At 41.7% G+C, this 16,140-nt stretch overlaps 2 protein-coding genes across 2 annotated transcripts; both read left to right on the forward strand.

Moving 5' to 3' along the window:
• The first annotated feature begins 2,340 nt into the window (after positions 1 to 2,340).
• On the forward strand, positions 2,341 to 7,074 carry snx6 (sorting nexin 6). The gene is made up of 14 exons (XM_084569111.1): positions 2,341 to 2,356; positions 2,529 to 2,579; positions 3,429 to 3,533; positions 3,632 to 3,742; positions 4,113 to 4,234; positions 4,330 to 4,453; positions 4,939 to 5,034; positions 5,117 to 5,222; positions 5,424 to 5,499; positions 5,642 to 5,681; positions 5,817 to 5,903; positions 5,999 to 6,158; positions 6,264 to 6,349; positions 6,474 to 7,074. The coding sequence occupies exons 1-14, from the start codon at positions 2,351 to 2,353 to the stop codon at positions 6,525 to 6,527; spliced, it is 1,224 nt and encodes a 407-aa protein (XP_084425237.1). The 5' UTR covers positions 2,341 to 2,350; the 3' UTR covers positions 6,528 to 7,074.
• Positions 7,075 to 9,613: 2,539 nt separating this feature from the next.
• Positions 9,614 to 15,317, forward strand: psma3 (proteasome 20S subunit alpha 3). The gene is made up of 11 exons (XM_084568768.1): positions 9,614 to 9,711; positions 10,460 to 10,542; positions 10,650 to 10,773; positions 11,098 to 11,199; positions 11,324 to 11,397; positions 11,944 to 12,016; positions 12,091 to 12,156; positions 12,285 to 12,331; positions 13,720 to 13,787; positions 14,327 to 14,391; positions 14,510 to 15,317. Exons 1-11 carry the CDS (start codon positions 9,691 to 9,693, stop codon positions 14,552 to 14,554), a joined length of 768 nt encoding a protein of 255 aa, XP_084424894.1. The 5' UTR covers positions 9,614 to 9,690; the 3' UTR covers positions 14,555 to 15,317.
• The last annotated feature ends 823 nt before the right edge of the window (positions 15,318 to 16,140 follow it).

Here is a 16,140-nt window from a genome sequence, read left to right on the forward strand (position 1 = left end):
CGACCAGAGTCTGAATAAATCTAGTCAAGTCTGAAACACCAAGTACCAGAGTCGTAGACTCAGCAGTAGATGGCAAGAGTCCCAACTTCCTGTCTGACTGAATTCTAACTTCCTCTCTGATTGAGTCTTAACTTCCTGTCTGAGTCCTGACTTCCTGTTTGATTGAGTCTTAACTTCCTGTCTGACTGAGTCCTGATTTCCTGACTGAGTCCAGATTTCCTGACTGAGTCCTCATCTCGGCTGTAAATTCCTGACCTTAAAAGGCTTTCCTCTGTGGAAGCTGCTGCAGTGAGCATCGGGTGCAGCCGAGACCAGAACCAGGTCTAGGTTCTGTGAGTGTGGGCGGAAGCGGCTGCAGCTGCAGCTCCAGCCCAGCGTGGCTTTGTGTTTAAAAGAACCAGAAAGAAGAAGCTGCTGACGTTCTGATCAGAGAATCTGATCCTGCTGCTATTTCTGGATCCACGACGGCTGCTGCTGTCAGCACGGCCACAAAAGGCAACACACACACACACACACACACACACACACACACACACACACAAAAGACACACAGCTACAACTGTCCACAAAAGGTAACAGCCGGAGAGCACCGCTCCACCACAGCTTCAAAACTTCAGCACAAACACCAGAGACGACCGAGAGCTCCACCCTGAGCTGACTCTAACAGTCTGACCAGAACCAGATCAGACCCGGGGTCCCGTCAGAACCAGTCAGACCTGCAGGAAAAACTCAGACCTGATGTGCGCAGAGGTTCATTCCAGTCGTGTTATTCATGACATTACGTCCTCATCATAAAACCCACATAATGAAAACATGAATGTTTGTCCGCTGTCTCACACTGAGACATATTTGGAAGTCCTCTGTAGTCACGGGATGAACTGACTCCTCTGAACTCTGTTCTGCTTCATCTTATAATTATGAGTTAATTCAATGTGCTGGTTCTTATCTTATGTATTGCATTGTACTAATAAAAACAAATATTTAAAAAGCAGCATAATAATAATAAATCATTCACTGTCATTACGTTAACATTCATATAATTATGTTTGGTGAAGTCATAAATGTGGGATTAGAGTTATAAAATAAGTCTACAAATGATGTAACGACTGTTTATTACATATAACATATAACAAGTGAAACTCTGTAAAAAGATTAATTTTAGTGAATAAAATAATAAAATCCAGACACGGATGAGTTTAAATGAGGCAGATAAAGAAGACTACAGGTAGACTACATTACCCAGGTCATCAGGTAACAGAGCTCTGTCTCCGCCTCCTGGTCACTGACTGGAACTACAGGTGCAGCTTAAAGGCTTGAATTATATCAGGAACTATTAGACTTTATTACGTTTAATATGTGTAAAGTAAATAAATTCATCATGACACAGAGTAGAAATCTACATTTTAATGTCCTCTATTTAATTAAAACAAGGTTGTTGTAAGGTAAAGTTTTATTTTCTTTAATAAACTTCATCTACAAAGTAGAATAATGACAAACAAGTAATTACTAAAAATCTTGAGATATAAACAGAACACGTAAACTTTAATTCAAAAAATACCAAATCAGATAAATACAATGCTTGAATATGTGTTGTGTACGCTGAAGAAGCAAAGATGCTCGTTTAACTTTTGTCTTTTATAATTAATTTCAAGGAATTGATTTAACCAGTACAAGCAGTTCTGTCGCAGATCATCCATTTTGTAACACACAGTACAAAATGTGTTTTTTTTTGTTTGCAAATATGCAAATAAATACATTCAGTTCCTCCATCAATGATTTCCTGGTTTCTGTTGACTGATTTTTTATTTTTATTATGTTTTTAGACTTTTTAGAAGTTTTATTTTTATTTCTTTTTCTTTGTTTTGAACCTCTAAGTTTATAATTGCTAATTATTTTTATTTTTATTTTTTTAAACACTTTTTATTTTTATTTTTATTTGTATTTTTTTTATTTTATTTTTTATCTTTGTTTATTTTGTTTTTAAACCTAGTTTGTATGATTTGAATCTTTTATGTCTTTATTTTATAATATGATACATTTTCTTATTCTAACATTTTAAATCAGTTTTAATCTCGGTTTGATTTGTTTTTATTTTTATTTTTTTTATTTTATTTTTTATCTTTGTTTATTTTGTTTTTAAACCTGGTTTTGTTTTTGTATGATTTGAATCTGTTATTTCTTTATTTTATAATATGATAATTTTTTTATTCTAACCTTTTAAATCCGTTTTAATCTCGGTTTGATTTGTTTTTATTTTTATTTATCTTTGTTTTGATTTTTTTTTTTTTCCGTGAAATCCGCTCGGCCGTCGTGACGTCATTCCACTTCCTGTCTCCACCCGTTCGCAGCCATGATGGTGGGTTTCCGTCTTTTCTCTGCTCTCCTTCTGTCTCCGCGTCTTTTTTCCGGGCCTCGCGGAGCCGCAGCTGCTCCGGTGGCCGTGTTGTTGTTGTTGTTTACGTTGTTGTTGTTTGTCTTCCGGTTGTCGTGTCTCTAAGCTAACGGCTCTCTGCTCTGTGTCCCCGCAGCAGGAAGGGCTGGACGACGGACCCGACTTCCTCTCCGAGGAGGACCGGGGAGTGAGTGCTGTCCGTCTGTCTGTGTTTACCTGTCTGTCTCGTCACCTGTCTGTCTCGCTCCAGCTCCTGGTTCCGTTCAGATAAACTAAAGCAGCTCGTGAGCCTTAGCTTGTTTTTCTTCCGCCAGGTTAGCCGTCCTGGCTAACGTTAGCTCCATGCTAACGGGCAGTTAGCCTGTCAGCTGTGGCCAGGCTGCTCATCCCGGCTGAGGCTCAGGGAAACGGGACACCTGTGCGGCACAGCTCCGGGCCGTTAGCATCACCTGCCAACTCAAAGCTAACGAGGCTAACAGATGTAGCAGCTAACGACAGATTCATGTTATTAGCATGATGCTAAGGAGCTGTTTGACCTGCACAAGTCCAGCATCAGGATGTCACATGACACACACACACACACACACACACACACACACACACACACACACACACACACACACACACACACACACACACACAGTCTGGTGTTAATTGGTTAATCCCTGACAGTCCGGATGAAGTCAGATGTTTAAAGTTCAGAGAAAAACACGTCAGAGTGAGACATCCCTGCTGTGTTCACTCAGTCAGCTTCATATCTTTAAATGGGACAGAATCCGTTAATTTATTTCTCTGTTATTATTTATAAATGTTTTTATGTCCAAACTGATCCAGACATGAGTCAGAATAAAGAATCAAATGACACAGAAACGAATGAACCGTGACATGAGGATAGTTTTCTGACATTGTGACGTCTAATATTTCCCTCAATGTTGATGAACACTCGATTAACCTCCATGAGAGTAGTGAAGTATGTCTGCCCGTCTCTGGTCCTGGTGCATTGTGGGATACGTTGTCGTTGTCTGTCCTCCTGCAGCCGCGGGCGGTGAACGTGGATCTGCAGACGGACGCCACGCTGCAGGTGGACATCTCCGACGCCCTGAGCGAGAGAGACAAGGTCAAGTTCACCGTCCACACCAAGGTGAGACACAGACCAGACTGGTTTTACACCGACAGCCTGATCAGAACCGGTTCTGTTTGTGTCCCAGTGAGACGACCGTCCACTTCCTGTCTCCTCAGAGCACACTCCCGAACTTTAAGCAGAACGAGTTCTCGGTGGTCCGACAGCACGAAGAGTTCATCTGGCTGCACGACTCGTTTGTGGAAAATGAAGAATACGCCGGATACATCGTAAGACGAGTTTACTGCACAGACATTCATGTCCTGAAGAATAAAACCAGAGGGTTTATGTCAGAAGGTCGACACAAAGAGTAGCTTTAGACTTAAACAATGTTTTTAAGGAACTTTAATCCAAACTTTTAGCACGACCTCTTGATCCTGGAGTCTCTTAACCAAACGTATAGTCTGGTGATTGTTGAGTCATCTGATTGGCCGTTCTAGAGGTCACAGATCAAACTATTTAGGAGGAATATCAGCCTGTAATGATCAGTGGATGATCGATCGGAGGACTAACCTCAGCTTTCCTCCATAACACGAGTAGACGAGCTCACAACGTCAGTAGATTTAAATAGAAAGTGTCATGACTTGTTTCATTTCTTAGATCCCTCCAGCTCCTCCAAGACCAGACTTCGATGCGTCCAGAGAGAAGCTGCAGAAGCTGGGGGAGGGAGAAGGATCCATGACCAAGGAGGAGTTCACTAAGATGAAGCAGGAACTGGAGGCGTGAGTCAGATCAAACATTTAAGACCCCCCTCCTACCCCCCCTATATCTTTCTCTTGATCAGTTTATAACCTCAGTGCTGCGTGTCGTCCCTCAGAGAGTACCTGGCCATCTTTAAGAAGACCGTTGCCATGCACGAGGTCTTCCTGTGTCGCGTGGCGGCGCATCCTGTCCTCAGGAAAGACCTCAACTTCCACGTTTTCCTCGAGTACAACCAGGACGTGAGTATCATCCTGATATATATATAAACCATCAGAGCATCGCTGGATTCTAGGGAGGATGTTGTATAAAACAAACTCAGTCAGTCCAGGAACTCGTCACGCTGCTGTTTTATGACTCTCTCAGACACAAACATAGAGGTTGCTGTTAGGAGTAAACGCCGTTACTGATAGAATAATGTACTGCTGCGTTCAAGATTAAAACAAGACGTATTAATGTAATAAATCTGACAGATTCATAGCTCCTCCCAGCTAATAGCAGCTCTTCATAGCCTCAAACTGGACACAGCTCTGTTTCAAGATGAGCAAGCACAAGAGCTGGACGTCTTTAAACGTTTTCTGACAGTAGAGACTAAAATAACCGAATAAAAGAGGACCCATGGTTGAACCCTGTGGTACTCCACCTAACAGGCGGCTAAAAGGAGGATGTCGTTTACCTGCAGCCTCTTCGTTGTTGTGTTTGATCGTCGTCGTTTTGTTTCCGACAGCTGAGCGTACGAGGGAAGAACAAGAAGGAGAAACTGGAGGATTTCTTTAAGAATGTGGTGAAGTCGGCGGACGGCGTCCTGGTGGCCGGTGTCAAGGTGAGGAACGAAGGAGAAAGAAAAACGAGCTTCAGCTGAGATTCATTGTTTATCTGTATTTCTGTTCATTGTCTGGTTCCAGGACGTGGACGACTTCTTCGAGCACGAGAAAACGTTTCTGCTGGAATATCACAACAGAGTCAAAGACGCCTCGGCCAAATCTGACAGAATGATCCGCTCGCACAAAAGTAAGAGATCAGAGAGCAGCTGATGAATGAAACACACACGGCCCAGGTGCATGATGGGAAATGTAGGATTGGGTGTGAGATCTGTTTTCTACTGATCTTTGGACTCCTCTGTCACGAGTTAGTTTAAACTTTAAAATACTTGTAGATAATTCACTGAGGAGGACGAGGGAGTCAGACGTGTTTGTTTGTTTGTTTGTTTAGATGCTGCTGACGACATCAACAGAATCGCCTCGTCTCTCTACACATTAGGAACACAGGACTCCACAGACCTCTGCAAGTACGTTTCCATCCATCCAGCTTGAGTTTACTTTTATTAAATGACTCTGGTTTACAGTTTAGAGACGATGCGTTCAGGTGTATGTGTGGAGTAACTGTAACTTTAAATATTCTGACATCACTTCCTGTTTCTTGTGTTTCAGGTTCTTCCTGAAAGTGTCGGAGCTGTTTGAGAAAACTAGGGTGAGTTTGTTTTCACTTCTCATGTGTTGTTTTTTTTTTTTGCTGACGTGTTCAACATGTTCTTTGTCTCTATAACTGTCAGCGGTCTTGTGTCAGACGTGTTCACATTTTCTTTCTGCTCATTTTGTTTTCCAGAAAATTGAAGCTCGAGTTGCAGCAGATGAAGACCTGAAGCTGGCCGATCTTCTCAAATATTACCTGAGGGAGTCGCAGGCTGCAAAGGTTCGACGCTCCGTCCGATGCCGCTCCGTTAAGATCAGTGCTCAGGAAGCTGGTTTGGTTCAAACTGAAATGTTTGGTTATTTCACCTCCTGCAGGACCTCCTGTACCGGAGGAGCCGGGCTCTGGTCGACTACGAGAACGCTAACAAGGCTCTGGACAAAGCTCGAGCCAAAAACAGAGACGTCCTGCAGGCCGAGACCAGCCAGCAGCTCTGCTGCCACAAGTTTGAGAAGATCTCTGAGTCCGCCAAGCAAGGTCAGATGTTTTACACAAGTACCTTCCGTTCTGGTCACAGCCTCTCTACAGTGAGTCAGTGTCTTCAGGCCTCGTATTTAACAGCTGACTTTCCCCTGAACACAGAGCTCATAGACTTCAAGACGAGACGAGTGGCAGCGTTCAGGAAGAACCTGGTGGAGCTGGCAGAGCTGGAGCTCAAACACGCCAAGGTACTGAGATCAGAGTTGGTCCAGATCCTGGTTTAAACTCAGCTGACAGCTTTTTATTGAATGAGCCGCCTGAGTCTTTAACTAACATTTACGAAATAATAAAACATCCTCGTCTCTCCTGCAGGGGAACCTCCAGCTGCTGCAGAGCTGTATGGGCGTCCTGAAAGGAAACACTTAACCGGTCAAAGCTTCGGCCGTTTCCAGCTGGACGAGCCCGTCGCAGGGCGGGGCCTGGAGGATGGACGAACGACACCGAGAACTCTGGACCAGAGAGAGAGAGAGAGAGAGAGAGAGAGAAAGAGAGAGAGAAGGGAGCTTAAATGACAGGAAGTCTGTCGTCTTCATCACTAACCAGACGCCATCTCCTCCACCCTCCTCATCCTCCTCATCCTCCTCCACATCTTCTCCCCCTCTCTCTCCAGCAGCACCAGCTGACTCGGCTCAGAGCTTCTTCTCTTTGTGACGTTCGTATGAAAACAATGACATAAATTCAGCAACCACGTTTTTAGTTGATCAGATTCTAAACACATCAGAGCAGAAAACAAAGATATGAACGTCACTCAGAGGAGAAGACGCTGGTTAGTCACCACCAACAACCAACATGTGATCGGGACGTTTTGTCTTTAAAACTATATCAGAGTCTGGGAACATCTGGATGTTGTTATCAGTCTTGTTTCAACTGATAAAGATTAAAAAAAAAAATCCCCTGAATCAACCAATCGCAGCCATTTTACACTAATTCACCTGCTGTTACACTTCTGTCCATCACCACATTAAGCCCCGCCCCCCAAATGATCTGATTGGCCCAGCACATCTTCGCTGGAGCAGAATCAGTTCTCAACAGAGAGACTCCAGAACAACTTCCTGTGGGCGGGGCTTAATGTGGTGATGGACACTAACAGTAGTCATATAAGTCATCTGATTAGTTTCAGTGTCTCTGATTGGTCGGAGGACTATCCAGATGTGTCCAGAGGTATCAGTTGAAACACGCCTCATAATGAAATCCAGATGTGTCCAGACTAGCAGCGTCCTTCCCGTCCCGTTTTAAATTAATCTGTAGAAAGTCTGAATATTTCCTCTTTGATAATTTGTCTAAAAAAAAAAAAAGACAAAACGTCCTGATAACACTGAAGGTTTTTTATTTTCTACTGCAGCTGTCGTCATCTCATTTTCCTCCTCTTCTTTTCTTCTGTCGTTTTATTTTGGCGGTTCTTGTGTGTCTGGAGGTCGTTTTAATGTGACGGTGAACTTCCTGTGCTGCTGCTGCTGCTGCTGCTGTGTGATGAAGTCCAGCTCTCCCGGTTCCCGTCCTTATTAAAGTGTCATTTCACTAAATAATGATAATAATAATAAAAAAAAAAAGCCTTGTACATGTTTGTATTAGTTAACTAATGAACGCTAATCATCCTCATCTTCATCGTCACTAACTGTAGCTTCTTGTTTTCTCTGTCATTCCAGTCGATGGTGGAGCTTCAGTCTGTTTGCCTTAACGTCGATCAGTCGCTCCGTTTGATTTATTGTAAAGAAAAAGTTCAAACCACAGAATGAAAACTGTTCTTTTTTTGTTCCCATTCTTCTTTTTATTTTCTTTTTTTAAAGTGCACTGTATACGAATGTTTTTCACTCTTATGTGACCAAAGCTTCCATTACTGATTCAAGATGGAGACGTGATGAACGGGAGAAAAAGGAGAATAAAACAGATGATTATGAAATTCACAACATTTTAGTTGTTTAAACTTCAGCAGGTCTGTAATCGGCCCTGGTCATACTGAGACTCAATAAAACTTTACAGACACTTTTCTTACAAATCGTCTGTGTCAACGCTTTACTGCAAAGAGGCCGTCTGATTGGACGAGAGGGGGAAATAATACATAAATAAAATCTATACCGGTTTCTCTGGGTGTGAGTGAGCTGATCAGATGTATGTGTTTACATCAAACTTTACTGACGAAGTGGTTCTGATGATGTGGAGCATCAAATCTGCTGGAAATAGAACAGAAGAAGAAGACAGAATCCAGTCTAACCCAGCATCTGTGGGAAGTTCTGGTTAAACTAGTCTGATCCATGGAGGCTCCACTTCTACACTTAAAGCAGGACTTAAAGGATCTGATGCTAACATCTTGGAACCAGAAACCACAGCACACCTTCAGAGGTCTAGAGGAGTCCAGGCCTGAACGAGTTCATAATGTTCTGGCGATGCATATAAGGGAAGATTAGCTCTTCAGCTATGAACTAACTAACTCAACACCGTTCTGCTGCTTCCAAGTCAAATGTAAAAAAGTAAACTTGAATAAAACCTGACAGAATCAAATCAAATAACCCAGTTAATTACTAATTACTCCACCATGAACCACCTGAACTAACTACAGCTTCACAGCTACACTAAACATTTCATTAAGTAATAGGTTTATACTTTATTGATCCCATTTGGTTCCAGTAAAATGATTAGTAGGAGAATCAAGTCAGTAAAAATGGTAAAATGTTTTAATGAGGTAGAAATGTATAAAAGGTATATATAAGATATACAAGAATATATGTATATATACAACATAAGAGAATAAATATATGCAGTATACACGGATATGAAAATATGGGGTATTAGAAAATGTATATACATCACATACAGTTCACAAACAAGAATATAAAACTATAGGGCAAATAGGATATATAAGGGTAAATATACAATATATACAATAAGTAGGATTTATGAATTCACATGAAATCTGCCAAATGTTTTATGTTTTTCATTTTAGTCGTCGTTTTTACAGCACCCGGAAGAAAAGTGTTTTACGCATTGGTTTTACGGCATCGCCGACAGGGGGCAGCAGCAGAGAACCCGGAAGTCCTCCTCTGCGTCGTTGACTACTGAGTCTGCGTGAGGAAAACTTACAGGAAGTGGAGATCATTTCGAAATAAAAGTTCAGTTCTCGTTTGGATTGTCGTTTCGCTGCATCATGGCGACACAATAAACGTATTACAGACCCATTCAGTTATGTTTTTAATCACGTGATATGATTTTCATTTTTTATTTAAATGTTACATTTTATATAATATTTGATAATGTATTATTCACATGATATTTGGACACAAAATACTCGCTGCTTTCTAGAGAGATAGATTGGTAGCATTTGAATGGATTATCGTGTTGATATAGGTGTTAACCTATTTTTATTTATTTATTTTTTCTGAAACATCGGTGTCTGATTTGTGTAGTGACTTCATCAGTTGTTTCATTTGTTGGTACAGAGGCTTTTATTGTGAAGGCTTAAATCGGAAGTAGGTAATGAAGCGCAGGAACAGCGGTCTGAGAGCTGTTCACGGGACTCTTAGTTTGTGTTAAAATGAGCTCCATTGGGACCGGGGTGAGTCTTTCTCTGAGCTGAATCTAACCACTAACTTCATTCTGAATGTTTTTGTTTTTGTCCTTCTTTCGAAGCTCTCTAGAATAATCCGCATTTATCCCGAAAACCGTTCAATTCAGAGCAAGATGTAACTAGCTAGCGTGTTAGCCTGCTGAGTCACAGCGAGGCCCGCTAGCAGAAGCTAAACTGAAATTGAAAGTAGACAGATTCATGTGCTTTTATTACATTTTAACGTTTGTTTAAAGTGTTTTAAATGCACAAAAAATAAAACACAAATCCCACTTTTACTTCCTGACAGAATTAGCCACCTTAGTCATATAAATTCATGAATATTGACTTGTGAGTACAGCCGCTGCTAACAGTTAGCTCCGACTCATGCCAGACTCCATTGAGAATACATTAGATTTGTTGGCTCCTTGAAGACGACGTGTTGAAGATTTTTAATAAACTAAATAATATGCTTAGGTTTAATCGGGGTTCACTTTGTTCGCCAAACACGCTTTAATCTGATAAAATTCCTAATTTTGGAGCTGGACCTGACACTTGTGGTGCAGTCAGGACTGTTTATCAGCAGTACCTGTCAATTCTTGTTTTATGACATTAATGAAAACGTGAGAGAAAGACAGAATTAAAATTAAGACCGATTAGACTGTGAGTTAATTGGGTTTGTCTTGTTGTAATGTGAATATCTGTTCCCAGTTGGTGTGTGAGATCTGCTAAAATAAAGTTTTCCCTGTGTTTCCTGCAGTATGATCTGTCGGCCTCCACCTTCTCTCCAGATGGCCGAGTGTTTCAGGTGGAGTACGCCATGAAGGCCGTAGAAAACAGCAGGTAAGAGCCTCCACCATCTTAAACTATAACCTGTCATTTAGTGTCTTTTATCTAGAGTTTAAAATAATTCTGATTCTGACTGTAGACGTGTTTGTTTGTGTTTTCAGCACGGCCATCGGGATCCGCTGTAAGGACGGTGTTGTGTTCGGGGTGGAGAAGCTGGTTCTGTCCAAACTGTATGAGCAGGGATCCAACAAACGCATCTTCAACATCGACAGACACGTCGGCATGGTAACCACACGCACATCACCACCTTCACAACCACCTGTCGCGGTAGTGGCATGTAGTCTGGACGGACAATGCGTCCAGCATCATCTCTGCTGATGCAGGGAGGGATGATGAGAGTATCAAAAGGTTTCGCTCACTGGACTGAACTCCTGTGATGTCACTTCCTCTTGGCTGTCTGACCAATCCTTGAGCTGCTTTAAACGCATGTCTGATCCAGTTTTGTTTAAAAGTTCTTAACAGGGACTCTATTCCAGATGTTCAGGGTTGTCATATTCAATATTTCTGCCGATGGATGAGTAAATTAAGTCTCTCTCTCTCTCTCTCCAGGCGGTTGCTGGCCTGTTAGCTGATGCTCGCTCGCTCGCTGAAGTCGCCAGAGAAGAAGCCTCCAACTTCAGATCAAACTATGGACATGACATTCCCCTGAAGGTAACGGATCAGCTTCCTGTCGTCGCCATCGTCTCCAGCAGGAAACCTCTCAGTTTCTGTGTCTCAAGCCAACAGAATTAGCATTGTGTGATGCTAGGCTAACAGTATTTCCTGTGTTTTGCAGCACTTGTCGGACAGAGTGGCCATGTACGTCCACGCCTACACACTGTACAGCGCTGTGAGGCCGTTTGGCTGCAGGTGAGTGACAGCTTCATTTAGCTCGTTAGAAACATGTAGCGAAGTGGTGCGTTCAGGGACAACACGAGTCAACAACATAAACTTTGACATGTGACGCCGCTGTCTTCATCTCAGAATTGTCTTTTTAATAAGTAAAAGTAACAGCTGTAGCCAGTTAATCAAACTTTAATCAAACAATACGAGACTAATGCTCAAGAGAAACTAAAAAAGGACAAAAACTGAAAAACCCTGAAAGCAGAAGATGAGGCTGATCAATAACCTTTGATTAGTTAAAAACTTGTCACCAGGGAGGGATGATGAGAGTGTCAAAAGGTTTCGCTTACTGGACTGATCTCCTGTGATGTCACTTCCTCTTGGCTGTCTGACCAATCCCTGAGCTGCTTTAAATGTGATTATTTAAAATCAATGATCGTCGTTGTTGTGCATTAAGGGACAACGCAAGAATGTCAAACGTTTAAACTTCTGTGTTGCGTTCAGGTATGGATCAGAAATGAAGACTTTAAGAGAAAGATAACTGAGCTGATTGTTTTGTTTCTACACCCACAGTTTTATCTTGGGGTCATACGACAAAGACGACGGCCCTCAGCTCTACATGGTCGACCCGTCCGGCATCTCATATGTGAGTCTGTCAGCACTCAGAGGTCGGTAGACATCCGTGTTCGACCACTAACCAGCTTATTTGTGTGTGTTCAGGGTTACTGGGGATGTGCCATCGGAAAAGCAAAACAAGCCGCCAAGACGGAGATTGAGAAACTGCAGGTGAGCTTTAAAACCTGTCGATGAAATTATTAACCTTAAAAACTTAAGTCTGTCTCAGACATTGTCTATGAGTCGTTCATGTTGTTGAAGTTTCCTCCTGATGTGACTTTTTGTTTGTTGTCTGTCAGATGAAAGACATGACGTGCAGAGAGCTGGTTAAAGAAGTCGCCAAAATGTGAGTCAGCAACATTTTATTATATAAGTTCTGGTCAAAGGTTTTATCAGCTCATATCTTTGACTAATGTTGACATTTTAAAATCTGTATTAAATGTTTTATCAACATCTCTGGCCCCAGTTTAGACCATTAACATCCAATCTCACCTGTCCATCTCTAAGTCCCTGTGTCTCCACCTGGTCTTAATTAAAATGTGTCTGTAAATCAGCAGCGCCATCATGTGGTCAGTAGAATATTGTAGCAGCTGCTGTCTCTAATGGATCTCTACCTACCGCTGGATCAGAACCATCAACAGCTGCTTGTTGACTTGGAGACATGATCCAGATGTTGGAACAAGATGGAAAGACTCTCACATGTTAAGATCTGATTTATTTTAGAGACAAAGACTCAGATTAGAAGTGAAGGAAGGAAGCTTCCATCCTCAGAGGAACCACTGCTGAGGGAAGAAACTAAAGGAAATAAAGACACAGCTAATTATTGAGCACACATGATGAATCCCACTCCTCCTCCTCCTCGTCATATTGAATCATCTCCTGAGTTGATTCTAGTTCAGATTAGTTTCTAGTTTAGTTTAATTCTCAGCTCCAAGACCAGAATCTTTTAAAAGGCTCTCATTACTAATGAACAGACATCACTGATTCATGTGATCATTTCTACTAGTGGTTGAATGAATGAGTTAAACTCCTCTTCCTCAGATCAGCCCTGTTGAGTAGGTGGTCTTTAATGTGACCCAGGACTCATTGTGTGTCTGTTTTATTTTGAACATCACAGTTTTTCTGTTGACTAAAGACCTAATCAGTAAAACAATCTGAGACTAAAGCTCACTAGAAATTAACAAAGGACAAAAACTAAAAACCCTGAAACCAGAAGATGAGACTGATCAGTAACCTTTGATTAGTTAAGAACTCGTCAGCAGGGAGGGATGATGAGAGTATCAGAAGGTTTCGCTCACTGGACTGATCTCCTGTGATGTCACTTCCTCTTGGCTGTCTGACCAATCCCTGAGCTGCTTTAATCACATGTCTGATAGGATTTTGTTTAAAAGTTCTGAACAGAGACTCTGTTTGATCTGGTGATAACTCAGTTCATATTGACATTAAATGCAAATAACTTGTCCAGAGAACCATGTGTCAGGACGTTGAAGATGAACTTGTCGTTTAAAAGACGCATTTCTTTTTCTTTTACTTGACAGTTTCGATGTTAATTTAGTCTCTGCCTGGTTTCCACAGACTTTCTGCTGCTTTGATCACTTCCTGATTTCATAAACTACAGTTTGGGCCGACGGCATGGGAACAAAACAAATAGTTAACGTTATTTTCAATGTATTAGCTTTGATAACCCTGATTTTAAATCTTTCTGTCTCCAACCGTTTTGTTTGTTTTTTCCAGAATCTACATCGTTCACGACGAAGTGAAGGACAAAGCGTTTGAGTTGGAGCTCAGCTGGGTCGGAGAAGGTAAGAGCCAATCAGCTGCTCCGCTTTTCTTCTTCTTTGCTTTATCCGTCTCTGTTGTTTCTTAAGATCTGTCAGTGGTGCTGATCAGCTGACACTGATGAGGGAGGGATGATGAGAGTATCAAAAGGTTTCGCTCACTGGACTGATCTCCTGTGATGTCACTTCCTCTTGGCTGTCTGACCAATCCCTGAGCTGCACTCACCTCTCGCACACTAACGCATCTGGCTTCACCTTCGATCAATTGATTTGTTAATAACTTACGACTAAATAATAACCTTTAATTCTGTTATTGAGCACAAAATTTGTGAATGAAGATTCAGACTTAAACTTTAAACTTTGCTAACACCCAGTTAGAGAAAAACGTTCATGGAAGTTTACCTGGTTTAGTTTTAGAAGTCTGTACACGCTGATGGAAAGCAGCTCTGACATTAGCATCACCACTAGCATCTGCTCTGGATAATAGATAATTCAGCTACTGTAAATTAGCATTGTGGTTTCCGTGGGGACATATGTAACTCTGTCTCTGGCTTCTCCTGCAGTCACAAACGGACGACACGAGTTAGTACCCAAAGACGTCAGAGAGGAAGCAGAGAAATACGCCAAGGTGAGTCGGACACGCCCACAAATACATAAACTCAGCCGTGTTGGATTAAATCTGCTTTTATAACATTTAATAGGAATAAAAAAAACTCATCTGGCTCTGTTGTCGTTCTGTGTTCCAGGATTCTCTGGAGGAGGAGGATGACTCAGATGAAGACAACATGTAAACTCTGCACTCTGTCCCATCGTCTCCATTTCTGCTGACGGCTCTCACACACATTTTTTTATAGTTCATAAACGTTCATGTTGGTTGTTTTTCTTTTTGGTTGGATGAATTTCAGCTTTGGAAATTAAAAAAAACAAAACAAAAACTGAAGAAAAGTTTGCAGGCTGTGTTTCCTCTTGACGTTAAACTGTAAATATACATGAGTCCAGATTAAAGTTTAAACGTAGGGCTGCATTTGTATCTATATTTCCATTATCTACACATCTATGAAACATCAGCAGTTTTGTTTTTTCAAACCTGAAAAGAAGCAGAAATCCTAATATATATAGAAGCTGCAGAACGAACCATTGAAGTTGAGAGTTTGAGTCTGAGGCAAAGTTCCTCCCAGGACTTCTGTAAAACTCTTGAGAGGATCAGTGAATCTCAGTGATATCTTTAGCTCCTTTCAGGACATTTAAAACTCCTTTAAGGACCGCTGAAACAAAATGCGAGTATTTTATTGTGCTCTCTTAAGGTCAGAGTGTTTGTTGACTGTGTGACGCCTTTTCTCACTATGTACTGTCATTTTATTTGCAAACCAATCAACTCATTCACCCAGAAAACAATCAGCAGATTAATCATTAAAGAAAACAATCATTAGATGCAGCTCTGAGAAAAAGAAGAGTTAAAGATCAGCTGCATTTCAGACAACTACAGCTTTGAAAATCTGTTTATATTCACTATTTTCTAAAGTTAATTGGTTTTATGTGTTTTACTGAATAAATGGCTCATCAGTTAATTGTGAAAATAATTAATAAATTAACTAATAATAGAAATAAGCTGAAGTAATCGATGTAAAATGTTAAGGTCAGTCACTACTCAGCGTTTGTTGTTTAGAAATAACCTCCCGGAAATAAACGTGCCATATTTGGCGCTGTCGCCACTCGCTTCCTGTCACGTCAAACGCTTGTCCCCGCCCACTCTTTATAAACGGCGCCACAACCAGTGTCCGTGTTAACTTAAAACCGAATAACCGTTTGTTCTGGCGGTTCTCTGGTACAGCCGTTTCCGCCGCACCTCCCGTCCCCTCCCGTCCCCTCCCCTCCGGTACAGATCGTTCCCCGCTCGTTTCTGTTTGTGTTAAAAATCACGGCGGAGCGGTTTGTTGTGGAGCCCGCTCCAACACGGTCCCCGATGCGTGACGTCGACTCGCAGATGAAAACCGCACCACCACACTCCATTTAAAAAAATGTCCACTCAGTGTTCACAGCGGTCGTATGCGCGCTATTGACGTGGTAGAACAAAAATAAAGACAGTTAATAAAAGAGTGAAAACCCTTCTTGATTTCGGCATACATGTCATGCATCAAGCAGCGAGTATATGAATAGAACTTAAACTTTAGAACGCCAGTAAACCGCTTTTCCGGCGGTTTCAGTTGAGCAGCACTAGCCGTGTAAAGCGGGGGGAAACAACACGATTGGATTTGATTGTTTGTGTAAATTAGCTTGAGCTTCGTGAACAAACATTTGCGTTGAGTTGTTTTCCACCGCTCGTGTAGCCTCGTCGGTGAGGTAACGTTAACGCTGAAGATTTTTGAATGGAATTTGG

This window comes from Chelon labrosus (genome assembly GCF_963514085.1).
Source record: "Chelon labrosus genome assembly, chromosome: 20".
NCBI lineage: Eukaryota > Metazoa > Chordata > Actinopteri > Mugiliformes > Mugilidae > Chelon > Chelon labrosus.

Coding starts and splice junctions, on each gene's coding strand:
- psma3 (XM_084568768.1), top strand. CDS start 9,691: ATGAGCTCCATTGGGACCGGG. Junction 9,712..10,459: donor TGAGCTCCATTGGGACCGGG/GTGAGTCTTTCT, acceptor TGTTTCCTGCAG/TATGATCTGTCGGCCTCCAC. Junction 12,017..12,090: donor ACCCGTCCGGCATCTCATAT/GTGAGTCTGTCA, acceptor GTGTGTGTTCAG/GGTTACTGGGGATGTGCCAT.
- snx6 (XM_084569111.1), top strand. Junction 4,235..4,329: donor ATGAAGCAGGAACTGGAGGC/GTGAGTCAGATC, acceptor GTCGTCCCTCAG/AGAGTACCTGGCCATCTTTA. Junction 5,035..5,116: donor TCCTGGTGGCCGGTGTCAAG/GTGAGGAACGAA, acceptor GTCTGGTTCCAG/GACGTGGACGACTTCTTCGA.